We start from the raw sequence: 13481 nt of genomic DNA, 5'->3' as shown, positions 1-13481 counted from the left end.
GGCACATTATGGATGATGAAGGTTGTGGTCAAGTTTCATTGAAATTGTGCATGTAGTTTTGGAGAAGAGAGCAAATACCTATTTTGGGGGAGGGGTCAAAAAATAAAACCCAGTGGCAAGTCGGCCATCTTGGATCTGATCTCCAAAAAAAAATGACGTGCATGTGTAAGCCATCATTCATTATCTGTGTGCCAAATTTGAACAAGATCGGTACATACATGTCCAATATGTGGTTACGGATGCCCGCACGCACACACAAAAATAAAGACCAAATCCATAAGCCCCCGTTTCAGACCAAGTCCAACAGGGGCTAATAAAGAAAAAGATGATACCTCCAGGTCCTTGTCATACTGCTCCTTAATATCGTTGTAGATTTGTCTCTTCTTTGCATCCTCTTCCCTTAGTACAGCTAGACGTCTCTCTGTTTGAGCACAGCATGGTACAGCATCATTGGTGTAAGCACGGTAAATTTGCACAAATTAAATCAAGCTACACAGAGTGAGTGGTCGATTGTGAGAGATTGCCTCGCACAGTGCATCTCAATCTTGTATTGGTAGGAAATGCAACTACCATGGCAGAATACAGCAATGATAAAAAAAAGAATACCTCGAAACATTTCCATTGCCATCTCAGCCTTGTCTTGGGCCAAGGCCACCAAATTGTGCTTAGCAATTTCAGCCTCCAGCTCCTGAAGGACAAACAATGCAGTTCAGAATTCTTCAAACAAGTGGAACACAGACCTAAAAATAAGTATCCCTGGCTCTATTTTAACTTAATACTGTGTCCATGCTGATCTATTAGCAATGAAAAAGTTCAAATAAATTTTCATCCTTAAGCTGTAAACTTGTGGTAGTGACCATGAGCAGCCTAAGTGGGCCAATAAACGACCCAAAACCAATTATCTTCTTCCTGATGTACAAGTAAGTCACCGATTTACGTCGAGTCTACTTGCGTTGTTTCGATAGGATGTTGAAAACACATTATGGGACAATAGTCAATTCCGTTTGCCTGATACACGGGGTGCGTATCCTTGTGAATAAACTGTGCAAAAAATGCCTTCGTATCCTCCTGTGTTGTTTGTGCAGTCTTCAAATGTACACCAGAAGCCTGAAGCCTCAGACCTACAGTGCCTTCAGAAAGTATTCACACTCCACTTTTTCACATTTTGTTGTCACAGCCTGAATTTAAAATGGATTAAATTGAGATGTTTTTGTCACTATCTGCACATAATACCCCATGATGTCAAAGTGGAATTTCTTTTTCAGAACTTTTTACAAATTAATTTCAAATGAAAACTGAAATGTCTCGAGTCAATAAGTATTTAACCCCTTTGCTATGACACTCCAAATTGAGCTCAGGTACATCCAATTTCTTTTGATCATCTTCGAGATGTCTCCACAACTTGATTGGAGTCCACCTGTGGCCAATTCAATTGAATGGACATGACTTTGAAAGAAACACACTTTTCCAGACAAGATACCACAATTGACAGTGCATGTCGCATCAGAAACTCCACCAAGAAGTCCAAGGAACTGTACGTAGAACTCTGAGATAGAATTGTGAGGAGGCATCGACCTGGGTAAGGGGATAAAACAATTCATGTTGATAGTTCCCGAGAGCACAGTGAGCCCCATCATGAGGAAATGGAAAGAATATAGAACTACCATAACTCAAGCTGCAACTACAGACCAATCAGCTTGCTCCCAATCATCAGCAAGGTAATGGAATCCATCATTGCTTCAAACATTAAATAATTCCTCATCTCAAATGGTTTGATTTCTGACCATCAATTTGGATTTTGACCAGGTCACTCAACCCTGGACATGCTGCTTCTGCTTTTCCAACAATGGATGGAGGTCCTAAATGCCAAACTTGAGATCAGAGCCATCTCTCCCAAGACACATCGTGAGCTTTCGGTACATTCTGGCATCTCGCACCGCTCTCCAAACTCTCTTCTTATGGTATCCAAAGCAATCTCCACTCATGGCTCGCAGACTTCCTCTCCTGTCGCAGTCAATGCGTAGCTCTTCATGAAATTCTATCAACTCCTCTTCCCGGCCAGGCTGGACTTCCTCAAGGCAGTGTTCTTGGCCTTGTGCTATTCCTTTTTTTCATTAATAATCTCTCACTCTCGGGGAAATCCTTTATCTCTTTGCTGATGACGCCAGCCTGTGCCGTAAGATCTCCCATCGCACTGATTGGCAGGCAGCAGCCTCTTCACTCTCTGCAGACCGGGATAAAAAAAAAATCACAAGCTGGTCATGCACCCTCCCCTCCCCCAATCTACTTTATCAACAATGCCCTTGAAGATGTCCTTTCATTCAAGTTTTTGGGCTTCACTATCTGCCATGATCTTTCCTGGGAAAGCCACATCTCCAAGCTCGCCTCAAAAGCCAGTCTCCGAGGATGTCGTTCGTGCAAAGTCCTTCCTTGGCACACCTGAGATTCTCACCACTTACAAAGCTTTTATCTACGGTCTGATGGAATACTGCACTCCCATCTGGGGTGGTGCTCCTACCTCTCACCAAACTTAACGCTGTGGAAACCAAGACTTTTAGGATCATTGGTATTTCCTGCGATGAAGCCTAGTCTTTGGGTCTCTCAATATCACACCAGAGGCAGGATGGTGGTCTTTCTGTCTTCTACTGTCTCCTTTCTGGCCTTGCACCCCCTGCTTTGTCCGTGATTTGTCCCCCCTATATTTACACAGGGTGCTCAAGGTCCACCAAAAACCCCATTCTGCTTAAACTGCCAAAATCAAGAATCACTGCTCACCTTCACTCTTTAATTCCTCTTTTTCCCCACCTCTGGAACAAACTCTCATGCTCTCTTCAGTCCCACTCCTCCCTCAAGGTCTTCAAAACAGCCGTTCACCACCATCTCATATCTTCGCCCCATCCAAAACCATGATCTTTTCTCCACCCATTAATCCACCACAAACTCACCTCTTTCAAATTGCCTGTTTTCCTTCCTGAAACTCAATGCAGTCCTTCCTGAAACTCAATCCTTCCTGAAATACCATATTCTTTACCCCCATGTACCCCGCCCATCCTTTTCCTTCTACAGATCTCCTATTGTCTCTGTTCCCCACTATTTTGTGCTTCCGTCTCCCACCTCATAATATGTTTCTGTGTATTAGCTCTTACACGAGCCTCGCCATGTTACCCCCCCCCCCCCAAAAAAAAAATGAACTCTCTGTAAACTCTGACATAGAATTGTGAGGAGGCATATATCTGGGGATGGGGATAAAACAATTCCTGGTGTTGAAAGTTCCCAAGAGTACAGTGATCTCAGTCATTAGGAAATGGAAAGAATATGGAACGACCCAGACTCTTCCTAGAGCTGGCCGTCTGACCAAACTGAGCAACTTGGCAAGAAGGACCTTGGTCAGGGAAGTAACCAAGAACCCAATGACCACTCTGACAGAACTACAGAGCTCCTTGGCCGATATGGCAGAACCTGCCGGAAGGACAGCAGCCTCTGCAGCACTTCACAAATCTAGGCTGCATGGGAGAGTGGCCAGACGGAAACAGATCCGAAGAAAAAAAAAAAAAACCTGACAGCATGCCTGGAATTTGCAAAAATGCACATAAAAGACTCTGAGAGCATGAGGCAAAAGATTCTGTGGCCTGAAAAAACTCTTCAATGAAAATTGAACTCTTTGGTCTGAATGCAAAGCACGACATCTGGCAGAAACAGAGCACACCTCATCACCCATCAAACACCATGCCCACCTCATGAAGCTGGTTGAGAGAATGCCAAGAGTGTGCAAAACTGCCATCAAGGCAAAGGGTGGCTACTTTGAAGAATCTAAAATATAAAATATATTTTCATTTGTTGAACACTTTTTTGGTTACTACCTATTTTCCATATGTGTTATTTCATAGTTTTGATATCTTCACCATTATTCTACAATTATTCTTACTTGTCAGGTCAGGTTAGATCTGTGACCTGCTACAGGTACCATGTAAACCTGTACTAACCTGTTCCATGGTCGGGTTGTCGGCGACTAAACAGTCTCCCCCACCAGGATCTCTGGTGAGGAGGGTGTTTGGATATGGACACCCAGCAGGATTAAAAACAAAACCTGTCAAAGGGCGGAGGAGCTCCTTGTGAGCCAATGGCCATCCATATCTAGTGCCCAACTGTGTCTACAGACGTCCTCCTGCAGTTGGGTTACTTTTTTATTCGGAGGTTGGTGGCAGGATTTGCACTCCAGCCACCGTAAAACCCTTCATTCCGCAAAACACAAAAACGCAAAATAATCTGAAAACCCACCCCGTGGGAGTACCTCCTGTGCAGCTTCCCTTCGCAGGGCAGCGCACCGGATGACGGGATTGGGGCAAAGCCTTCGGGACCCCCAATCTTTGATGATAGGAGGGAAACCACGGGGTAACATCCCTGGGTCAGATTGCGGGAGAGTGTGTTGGAGTGGTGCAGAGGTGTCGTCCACAAGACGGCGGTCTCCTTGGGTTAACCTGAGGCGGTCCCTTCGGGTGGGTGCCTGGAATGTCCTATCCCTAAGAGAGGATGATCACCTGTCTCTGTTATCATCTGAGCTCAAGCGTTTGGACATCGAGATTGCAGCTCTCTCTGAGGTTCGGAGACCGGATTGCGGCGAGATAATGGTGGGTGGTTACAACTACTATTGGTCTGGTCACTCTGATGGTTACCATACCCAAGGAGTTGCTGTCGCTGTGTCCAATAAGCTGACCCAATGATAATTGAGGTAACACCGGTCAACGAGCGTATTATGAGATTAAGGATTCGTCACTCCTTAGGTGTCATTTCCCTGGTCTCTGTTTATGCTCTGACTGAGGCGAGTGATCTCACCGTGAAGGATGCATTCTACGCCACACTCGAGTCTGTGGTTGATCAGTGCCCCAGACGAGATACACTTCTCGTCTTGGGGGATTTCAATGCATCGACTGGAACTGATAGGGATGGTTATGAGGTGTGTGTTGGTCCCCATGGGTCAGGAACTATGAACCAGAATAGCACTAAGTTCCTTGACTTTGCAAGAAGTCATGGACTTAGGGTGGCTGGTTCATGGTTTCAGCGCCCACAAGCTCATCGCTGGACTTGGTATTCCAACGCTGGCAGTGTGGCAAAGAAGATTGACCATGTCCTCATTGACGGTCGATGGAGGATGATCCAGAACTGCAGGGTCTACCGGAGTGCTCAGTTCCTCAATACTGACCACAGGCTTGTTGTAGCAACTCTAAAGCTGCACCTTAAATCCTGGAGAATGGTACCATCCCAGCCTAGGCTGGATGTTAGCAAGCTCAGGGATGAGAGAGTAGCTGAGGAGTTTGCGAACAGGCTGAGTGGAAACTTGGGGGGTCTGGGTGCTTTGGGGGGTTCTGAAGAGTTGTGGAGTGCTTTCAAGACCACCATCCTTGATGTTGCCGGTGGATGTCTTGGAACTCACCGCAGGGCAAAGAAGAATTTTGTCTCTCTAGGGACACTGGATACCATTGACCAGAGTCACAGGGCCAGGCTGAATGGCAGAGCTGACCTGTTCAGGGAGCTGAGACGTAAAACTGTACGTGCACTGAGGGTGGACAAGGAGGCCTATGTGCGAGGAATCTGTGAGGGGGTAGAGCATCACCTGTGGACAGGTGATTCTCGTCGCGCTTACAGGGGAATTCGCGCATTGCGTTCATCCAAGCCCATCCCTCGGAACACTGCAGTTAGAGCAGAGAGTGGTAGGCTCTTGACAGAGGAGTCTGAAGTGAAGGCCCGCTGGGCCGGTCACTTTGAGCGGTTGTACCAGGCTGATCCCCCAGCTGTCGAGATGGACGTCAAGGGTGTTACAATCCCTGTTGCTGACCCTCGAATCAACTGTGGTCCATCTTCGCTTGTGGAAACACGGGCTGCGGTGAACCAGTTGAAACGGGGCAAAGCTCCAGGGATCTGTGGCATCCATGCTGAACTTCTCAAGGCTGGTGGAAATGCTGCATTCGTGTCGTTGCATGCAGTTTTGTGCTCCGCCTGGCACACAGGCATCATCCCAACTGACTGGAAGAGGGGCCTTGTTGTTCCTCTCTGGAAAGGGAAGGGTGATCGCCAAGACTGCAACAACTACCGAGGGGTGACGCTGCTCTCAGTGCCGGGCAAGGTCTTTGCTCGGATAATTCTTGATAGGGTTCGCCACCATCTGCTTGAGCACCAGCGTCCAGAGCAGTCAGGCTTTACACCAAAGAAGTCAACGATTGACCGTATCCTTGCTATTCGTGTCCTCACCGAACGCAGACGAGAGTTTCGGCAGGGGCTGCTTGCAGCCTATGTTGTTCTCTGCAAAGCGTTCGATTCAGTGAATCGGAATGCCTTCTGGAGGATTCTTTGTCTTCTTGGGGAGCCACCAAAACTGATCAATCTGATGTCTGAATGATACCCTCGTACTGAGAATGCTGCGAGATGTGGTGGTACCATCTCTGACATATTTCCATTGTTACTGGAGTTCGTCAGGGGTGTGCACTGCCCCCACAGTTTTCAGCGCTTGTATGGATTGGAGTCTTGGGAGCATGTGGGAGAGATCAAGCTGCGGTGCATCATTTGGGAATGTCAAGATCTCGGACCTTGATTTTGCAGATGATGCAGTCATCTTTGCGGAGACTTTAGATATCCTTTTGGGGGCCCTCGAGGTGCTGAATGAGGAGTAGGAGACGCTGGGATTACGGGTTTCTTGGGTCAAAATTAAGATCCAGGCTTTCGGTGACATCTTGGATGCTGCTGTCCTGTCTGTGTCTGTTTGTGGTGAGGATGTTGAGGTCGTGGACAGATTCACTTACCTTGGCAGTGATATTCATATCTCTGCTGGCTGTGAGTCAGAGGTCAATAGACTTTTGGGTCAGGCCTGGGGAGTCATGGCTTCACTGGATCATGGGGTGTGGCGTTGCCGGTACCTGTGCGGAAGGACGAAAGTCCGAGTCTTCAGGTCCTTGGTACTTCCAGTCTTGCTCTATGGATGCGAGACTTGGACTTTGACCAAGTATCTGAGACGGAGACTTAATTCCTTTGGTACCAGGTCTCTTCGGAGAATCCTTGGCTATCGCTGGTCGGATTTTGTGTCCAACGAGCGGTTGCTGAGAGAGACTCGGATGAGATTTGGTACCTGCATAGTCCGTGAGCGTCAGTTGCGGCTGTATGGACATGTGGCTCGTTTTCCTGACGCTGATCCTGCTCACCAGATTCTCTCAGCGAGGGAGTCTCATGAGTGGAGGAGGCCGGTGGGCCGACCACGTGCCTCGTGGTTGCAGCAGGTTGATCGGCATCTCAAGGAGATGGGGATGGGCCTGGCATCTGCCTGGGGGATGGCCAGACGGAGACCCCTGGAGTACTGGTGGAAAGTGGACGCAGCGACGCGCTGTTCTGGCACATGCTCCCATACCTGACCTGACCTGACCTGATTCTACAATGTCAAAAATAGTAAAAATAAAGAAAAACCCTTGAATGAGTAAGTGTGTCCAAACTTTTGACTGGATATATATATATATATATATATATATATATATATATATATATATATATATATATATATATATATATATATTTATATACACACACACACGCACGCACACGCGCGCGCACAAACACACGCACACACACACAGTGTCAATTTCTTACAAACTCTGCATCTGTTCCCTGCCCCGAACCGTTTTGCTTAACTCTACCACAAACCGAAACAATAGTATACAAATAATTTCACACAAACAAAAGAGCGGTTTCATCGACAGGAGGAGACATCACACAAATGTACCTTTTCCTCTCGGCTCTCACAACTTGAACGTGCTACACTCTGCATTCTCCTGCTGTACAGTTCACATTCCTTCTCGATTGCCATTAGATCTTCGGAAGAGAAATTCATGGTTATCGGGGGTAGAGGAATTTCTGTCCAGCATATGTAGTGCTGCAAATAAAGAGAAAAGAGGAGTTTGGGGGGGGGGCAGAGCCAGGCTTGATAAAAGCTCTTAAAACTTGCTTGCTACTGTAATTGGAAGTATATCTCAGGGGAGCTTTGGCTTACCCTTGGGTTACATCGTTTCAGGAGGTTTATGGATTTACCACAGGAGTACATGTCATGCATCAGGCTGTCCAAAAAAAATGGAAGCTCCTCTTTATGCGACTGCAGCACATAGCCGTGTGTCCAGTAGCGTTTATCTGTACCAAAAGGTGCACCATAATTAACAGTCACATCCAGTTCAATGTCAAGTAACACTGCATTGTGCTTTACATCATGAATAATCCAGTTCATCAACACAATAAAAGGTCAAAAACTATGGATGATCCCATATGTTCGATTTGCCAGAACAGTTAAAATAAAATACAATATAACGGATTTCATCAACCAACAACCAATCGGAGAATGTTGACTGCAGTGGGAAGTGAGGTGCAACCAGGGTTGAGCATTTTAACCTTTTGCCAGATCGAAAGAAAGATGAAATGGTGATGGGAATGGGTCAATAAAAAGGAGCTGGATAAAGGATTAGAAGTCCATTTTCAAAGGGACCAGAGTAAAGATCGAGGATCAAAGGTCTAAATTACCAACCAGGAGGTTGAGGTTTGGGTTAGGGTCCCAGATGTATTATCATTTGTTGATTATTTGGATTGTCGAGTAGCAAATTTTGATCAGTATAATGGTCCCAAACCGTAATTTTAAAACCGCTCCAGACATGACTGCATGACAACATCCAGCAGTAGATACGAGCTTGAACTGCATAGTTTGTCGATTTTATCAAAACCTATCATGTGCCCTTCATTGCCAAAGGGAGATTTCAGATACTTCTGTCACTTTTCTCGACATTAATGTTTCAGTCAAAGATAATGGCCTGGACAACATTGCCCATTACAAGCCGACAATTTCACTCAGTTTGGTAAATGTGTCGTCTCACCCTTCCCTGACAAAAAAGGTCTATTCTCGACTCTCGATTCCTTAGGCTCTGCCATAAGCCTGGTGTTCACTTTGTGGTTAGGGTGGCTGGCTTGGGATCTTCGAGTCCTGAGTTTGAGCCCTGTTGGGCAATGAATTAACATCAGGTGAAGTTGACTCAGCCTGTCATCCTCCCGAGGTCGGCAAAATGAGTTCTAGTGTACTGGTAGAGGGCCACAGCATCAGCGGAATAGTCACACCCCAACAAAATGATAGCGACCCGGCAGCCAAGCTGCCATACGCAGGAATAAGAAGAAGGCTCCACCATTGTACAGCAATGATTTAGACTTCAAATTAAAGTCTGATGAGAAGTGGAAATTATTTGCAGAGAGAGGGTATACCACCACCATTATAGCAATAGACCATGCCAACAATAATGATGGTTAGACGGCTTCACAACTTTCTGAGGCAAAGGCTGAAGAACGAATTCCACTCGCATTGACTCATCATCCGAGCAACCTCTCAGTCAAAAACAACATACGGAGAAACTTTGAGTTGTAACCGTCTCGATTTTAACAACCACCTCATTGTTTTTAAGCATGACAGGAACTTGTGAAATTCCATGGTTAAAGAGGACAATCACTCTGTGAACTCTAGCAAAGAACTTTCAAACCCACAAGGGGGGCACTCTAAACAACTGTGTTTTAACCAAAACAACCACTTTAATTTCAGGGTCTAAAAGCTCCCTCACATTCACTGAACATTTTGACTCTTATTTCCACCAATGCTGTATCAGGTGTTCCCTTTGCAATAAATTGTACATTTGGGATAAAGGGCAAAGATCACTTTTACATGCAGGGTGATTGCTTCTGTGAACACAATGTAAAATCTTACTAAGCCAATAACTCAACGCTTTAACCTTTCCAGTCATTCTACAAACTACATGGATATTTGCAGGCGCACTTAAGGATATTCAAAGGTGCAAATCACACAACTATGTTCAAAATTAGCAGATTTGTGCCAAGCAATATTAACCAGCATTTTTCATTTACCATATTCTATCAGGAAAGTTTGGGGAAGTTTTATTCACCCTGGCCAAGTTCCCTTGGACCTTTGAGCCACGATTTTCAATTCGGTCTCGAAACTTTTACCAGTTACCTCGCCCTTTTGTATCTTGGCATCTCCCGCAATGAGGCCAGATCACAAGGTCTATTACTCTCACATCGGTCAGGTGGATTTTTTTTTGCTTCATAAAATTTTTTTGCCTGCCCATTCTCCAATCTAGCTCTCTCTCTCTACCCTTTTAGCCCTCTAACCTAACTCTGCTCCTCCAAGATTCATGTATTCTTCCAGTAACACCCACCTGGTTAAATTCTCAAAATCCAGGCTTACTGTCCAACACTATATTTATCATCCCCTGATCCCCATTTGTGGAACTGATTTCCAGAGGTGGTTCAATTGTACTCTTCCTTCCATAACTTCAAGCAGGTGGGGCACCACCATCTCTTGCCATCCTTTATATCTACCCACAGTCTTTACTACCTCCATTAACCTTTCCTCGCTTAACCCTTTTACATGCAGATTAACTTGTTTCCTCTCCTTGTGTTTGTTGATTCTATGACTTTGTGTTGCTATTACTAAATTGCCTTTAACCTATTTTCACAAGCCGAGATCAAGTTATGTTGAAAAACTGTTTCGGGAAATAAAAACTAAAGTTTAACCAATGGGGTAATGCAAGGACTGACAAAACAATCAATCGATGGAGAAAAGAAGAGAGAATCGAAAGATTTGGTGTGCTTTCCTGGTCCCTTTGCTTTCACTTATAACATTGCAATACCTTTGCAATTAAGGTAGTCATCGTTCACTTCAATCATAAATTCACCATACACGTCCTTGCAGATTCCCTCATACACCCACTCGTGGACGTACCTGCAAGATGTCAGCAAAGTAAAACAATATCAAAAAATAAAAATAAAAAACAACAAAACAAGCAGTCATAGACTGGCACTTACGAAATCGTCAACTTGACCTCTGACCTTGTCTAATAAAAGCTGTCTCGAGAGAAGGTAGCGACGCAAACCAGATGTTTCTACGATGATTCTGTACCAAACCATCAAAAATCGAATGTTTGACCTCACTGTGACCTTGACCTTTGACCGATTTTGAACAAAATCTAATCAGCACTAGCCATCACCCTCCTGAATCACGTGGTGTAATTTGACATTGGTAGCTTCTTCCGTTCTCAAGTTATCGTGCCTGTCTAATAAACAAACAAACAAACACACAAACAGAGGACAGAAATCATCAATATAAATACGAAATCTTAGATTTCGTAAGTAAAAAGCAAAGAAAAGAAAAAGGCAATCGCATTGGACAAGAAAGCGAATCGTTTTTAAACTTGTGTTAATGCTCATTTTCTTCATCATACTGAAGATCTGAATATAATTTAAAAAAAAATTTAAGTTTTTCATTGAAAAAGAAAAAGAAAAAGGAAAGCTTGCATCGACATTTACGTGAACCACACAACCGGACTCGACCAACAATCCGGGGCTATTGATCTTGCCACTTGCAATCGCGACTCATCAGGTGAAACAGACTGGTTGATCTTACGATATGCTTCTAGGATTATTGGTAAGGTAAGGGAGGTCAGTGCTGGTTTCCCATTTGAGAAGCATAAATATATGCTTCTTCTTTTTAAATACAGGATATAAGTGGAGCGCGCGCGCACGCGCACACGCACACACGACAAACTCAGCTGCTGAGCTTCGGGAAATTGACGTCACTTCCCAGGTCACTCTGGGTACCAACGACATCGCCTTTCTCACCGCACTCAATGGGACATTTTCGAAGGAGACATTTCCTCCTACACATGGATGCCAACCTATAGGGATTGTCCATGCTTTCAAGTCTTTAAATGCTGAACGTCAAGCAAGGAAGCAGCATGTACCATTTTTATAGTCTTTGGTACAACTCGGCCAGGATTTGAACCACTGAAGTCCCAGACTTGGAGCAGACGCTCTAACCATTACACCACCGCGTCTGGTAACCGAGCTCTAACCATTACATTTATTAGTTTGTAACATCGCTTTGGAGTAACGTAGACTTGGCTGGAGTTCAGGGAGTTGATGTAATTTTATTTTTTCTGATTACGATGTAAAACTGGTAAATCAAGAAAGACAATGACAGTCAGGTCAGGTATGGGAGCATGTGCCAGAACAGCGCTTCGCTGCGTCCACTTTTCGCCGGTACTCCAGGGGCCTCCGTCTGGCCAACCCCAGGCAGATGCCAGGCCCATCCCCATCTCCTTGAGATGATGGTCAACCTGCTGCAACCATGAGGCACGTGGTCGGCCCACTGGCCTCCTCCACTCATGAGACTCCCTCGCTGAGAGAATCTGGTGGGCAGGATCAGCGTCAGGAAAACGAGCCACATGTCCATACAGCCGCAACTGACGCTCACGGACTATGCAGGTAACAAATCTCATCCGAGTCTCTCCAAGCAACCGCTCGTTGGACACAAAATCTGACCAGCGATAGCCAAGGATTCTCCGAAGACACCTGGTACCAAAGGAATTAAGTCTCCGTCTCAGATCCTTGGTCAGAGTCCAAGTCTCGCACCCATAGAGCAAGACTGGAAGTACCAAGAACCTGAAGACTTGGACTTTCATCCTCCCGCACAGGTACCGGCAGCGCCACACCCCATGATCCAGTGAATCCATGACTCCCCAGGCCCGACCCAGACGTCTATTGACCTCTGACTCGCAGTCAGCAGACACATGAATATCACTGCCAAGGTAAGTGAATCTCTCCACGACCTCAACAAACTCACCACAAACAGACACAGACAGGACAGCAGCATCCAAGATGTCACCGAAAGCCTGGATCTTAGTTTTGACCCAAGAAACCCGTAATCCCAGCGGCTCCGACTCCTCATTCAGCACCTCGAGGGCCCCCAAAAGGATGTCTAAAGTCTCCGCAAAGATGACTGCATCATCTGCAAAATCAAGGTCCGAGATCTTGACATTCCCAAACGATGCACCGCAACTTGATCTCTCCGACATCCTCCCTAAAATCCAGTCCATACAAGTGCTGAAAAGTGTGGGGGCAAGTACACATCCCTGACGAACTCCAGTAACAACTGGAAATAAGTCAGAGGTGGTACCACCACACTTCACAGCACTCTCAGTACCAGAGTAGAGTTCAGACATCAAATCGATCAGTTTTGGTGGCACCCCACGAAGACCAAGAATCCTCCAGAGGACATCCCGATTCACTGAATCGAACGCTTTACAGAGATCAACATAGGCTGCAAGCAGCCCCTGCCGAAACTCTCGTCTGCGTTCGGTGAGGACACGAAGGGCAAGGATACGGTCAATCGTTGACCTCTTTGGTGAAAAGCCTGACTGCTCTGGACGCTGGTGCTCAAGCAGATGGTGGCGAACCCTATCAAGAATTATCCGAGCAAAGACCTTGCCCGGCACTGAGAGCAGCGTCACCCCTCGGTAGTTGTTGCAGTCTTGGCGATCACCCTTCCCTTTCCAGAGAGGGACAACAAGGCCCCTCTTCCAGTCAGTTGGGATGATGCCTGTGTTCCAGACAGAGCACAAAAC

General features: G+C 45.8%; 1 protein-coding gene across 6 annotated transcripts in view; it reads right to left on the bottom strand.

Annotated features, from left to right (window-relative positions):
- TUBGCP6 (tubulin gamma complex component 6) overlaps positions 1 to 13481 on the bottom strand; it is a 141568-nt gene that overhangs the window by 89532 nt on the left and 38555 nt on the right. For all 6 annotated transcript variants that reach the window (XM_085894657.1, XM_085894655.1, XM_085894656.1 and 3 more), the window contains 5 exons: positions 10710 to 10801; positions 8030 to 8163; positions 7763 to 7912; positions 607 to 688; positions 333 to 421 (listed from right to left, as the gene is read on the bottom strand). In XM_085894657.1, coding sequence (XP_085750783.1) covers positions 333 to 421; positions 607 to 688; positions 7763 to 7912; positions 8030 to 8163; positions 10710 to 10801 — 547 coding nt within the window. The remainder of the gene's footprint in view (positions 1 to 332; positions 422 to 606; positions 689 to 7762; positions 7913 to 8029; positions 8164 to 10709; positions 10802 to 13481) is intronic.

Source organism: Eptatretus burgeri, chromosome 9, assembly GCF_056783735.1.
Source record: "Eptatretus burgeri isolate ZD-2024b chromosome 9, Ebu_testis_v1, whole genome shotgun sequence".
NCBI classification, from domain to species: domain Eukaryota; kingdom Metazoa; phylum Chordata; class Myxini; order Myxiniformes; family Myxinidae; genus Eptatretus; species Eptatretus burgeri.
Note: the sequence above shows the minus strand (reverse complement) of the source record. Positions and strands in the feature narration are given on the sequence as shown.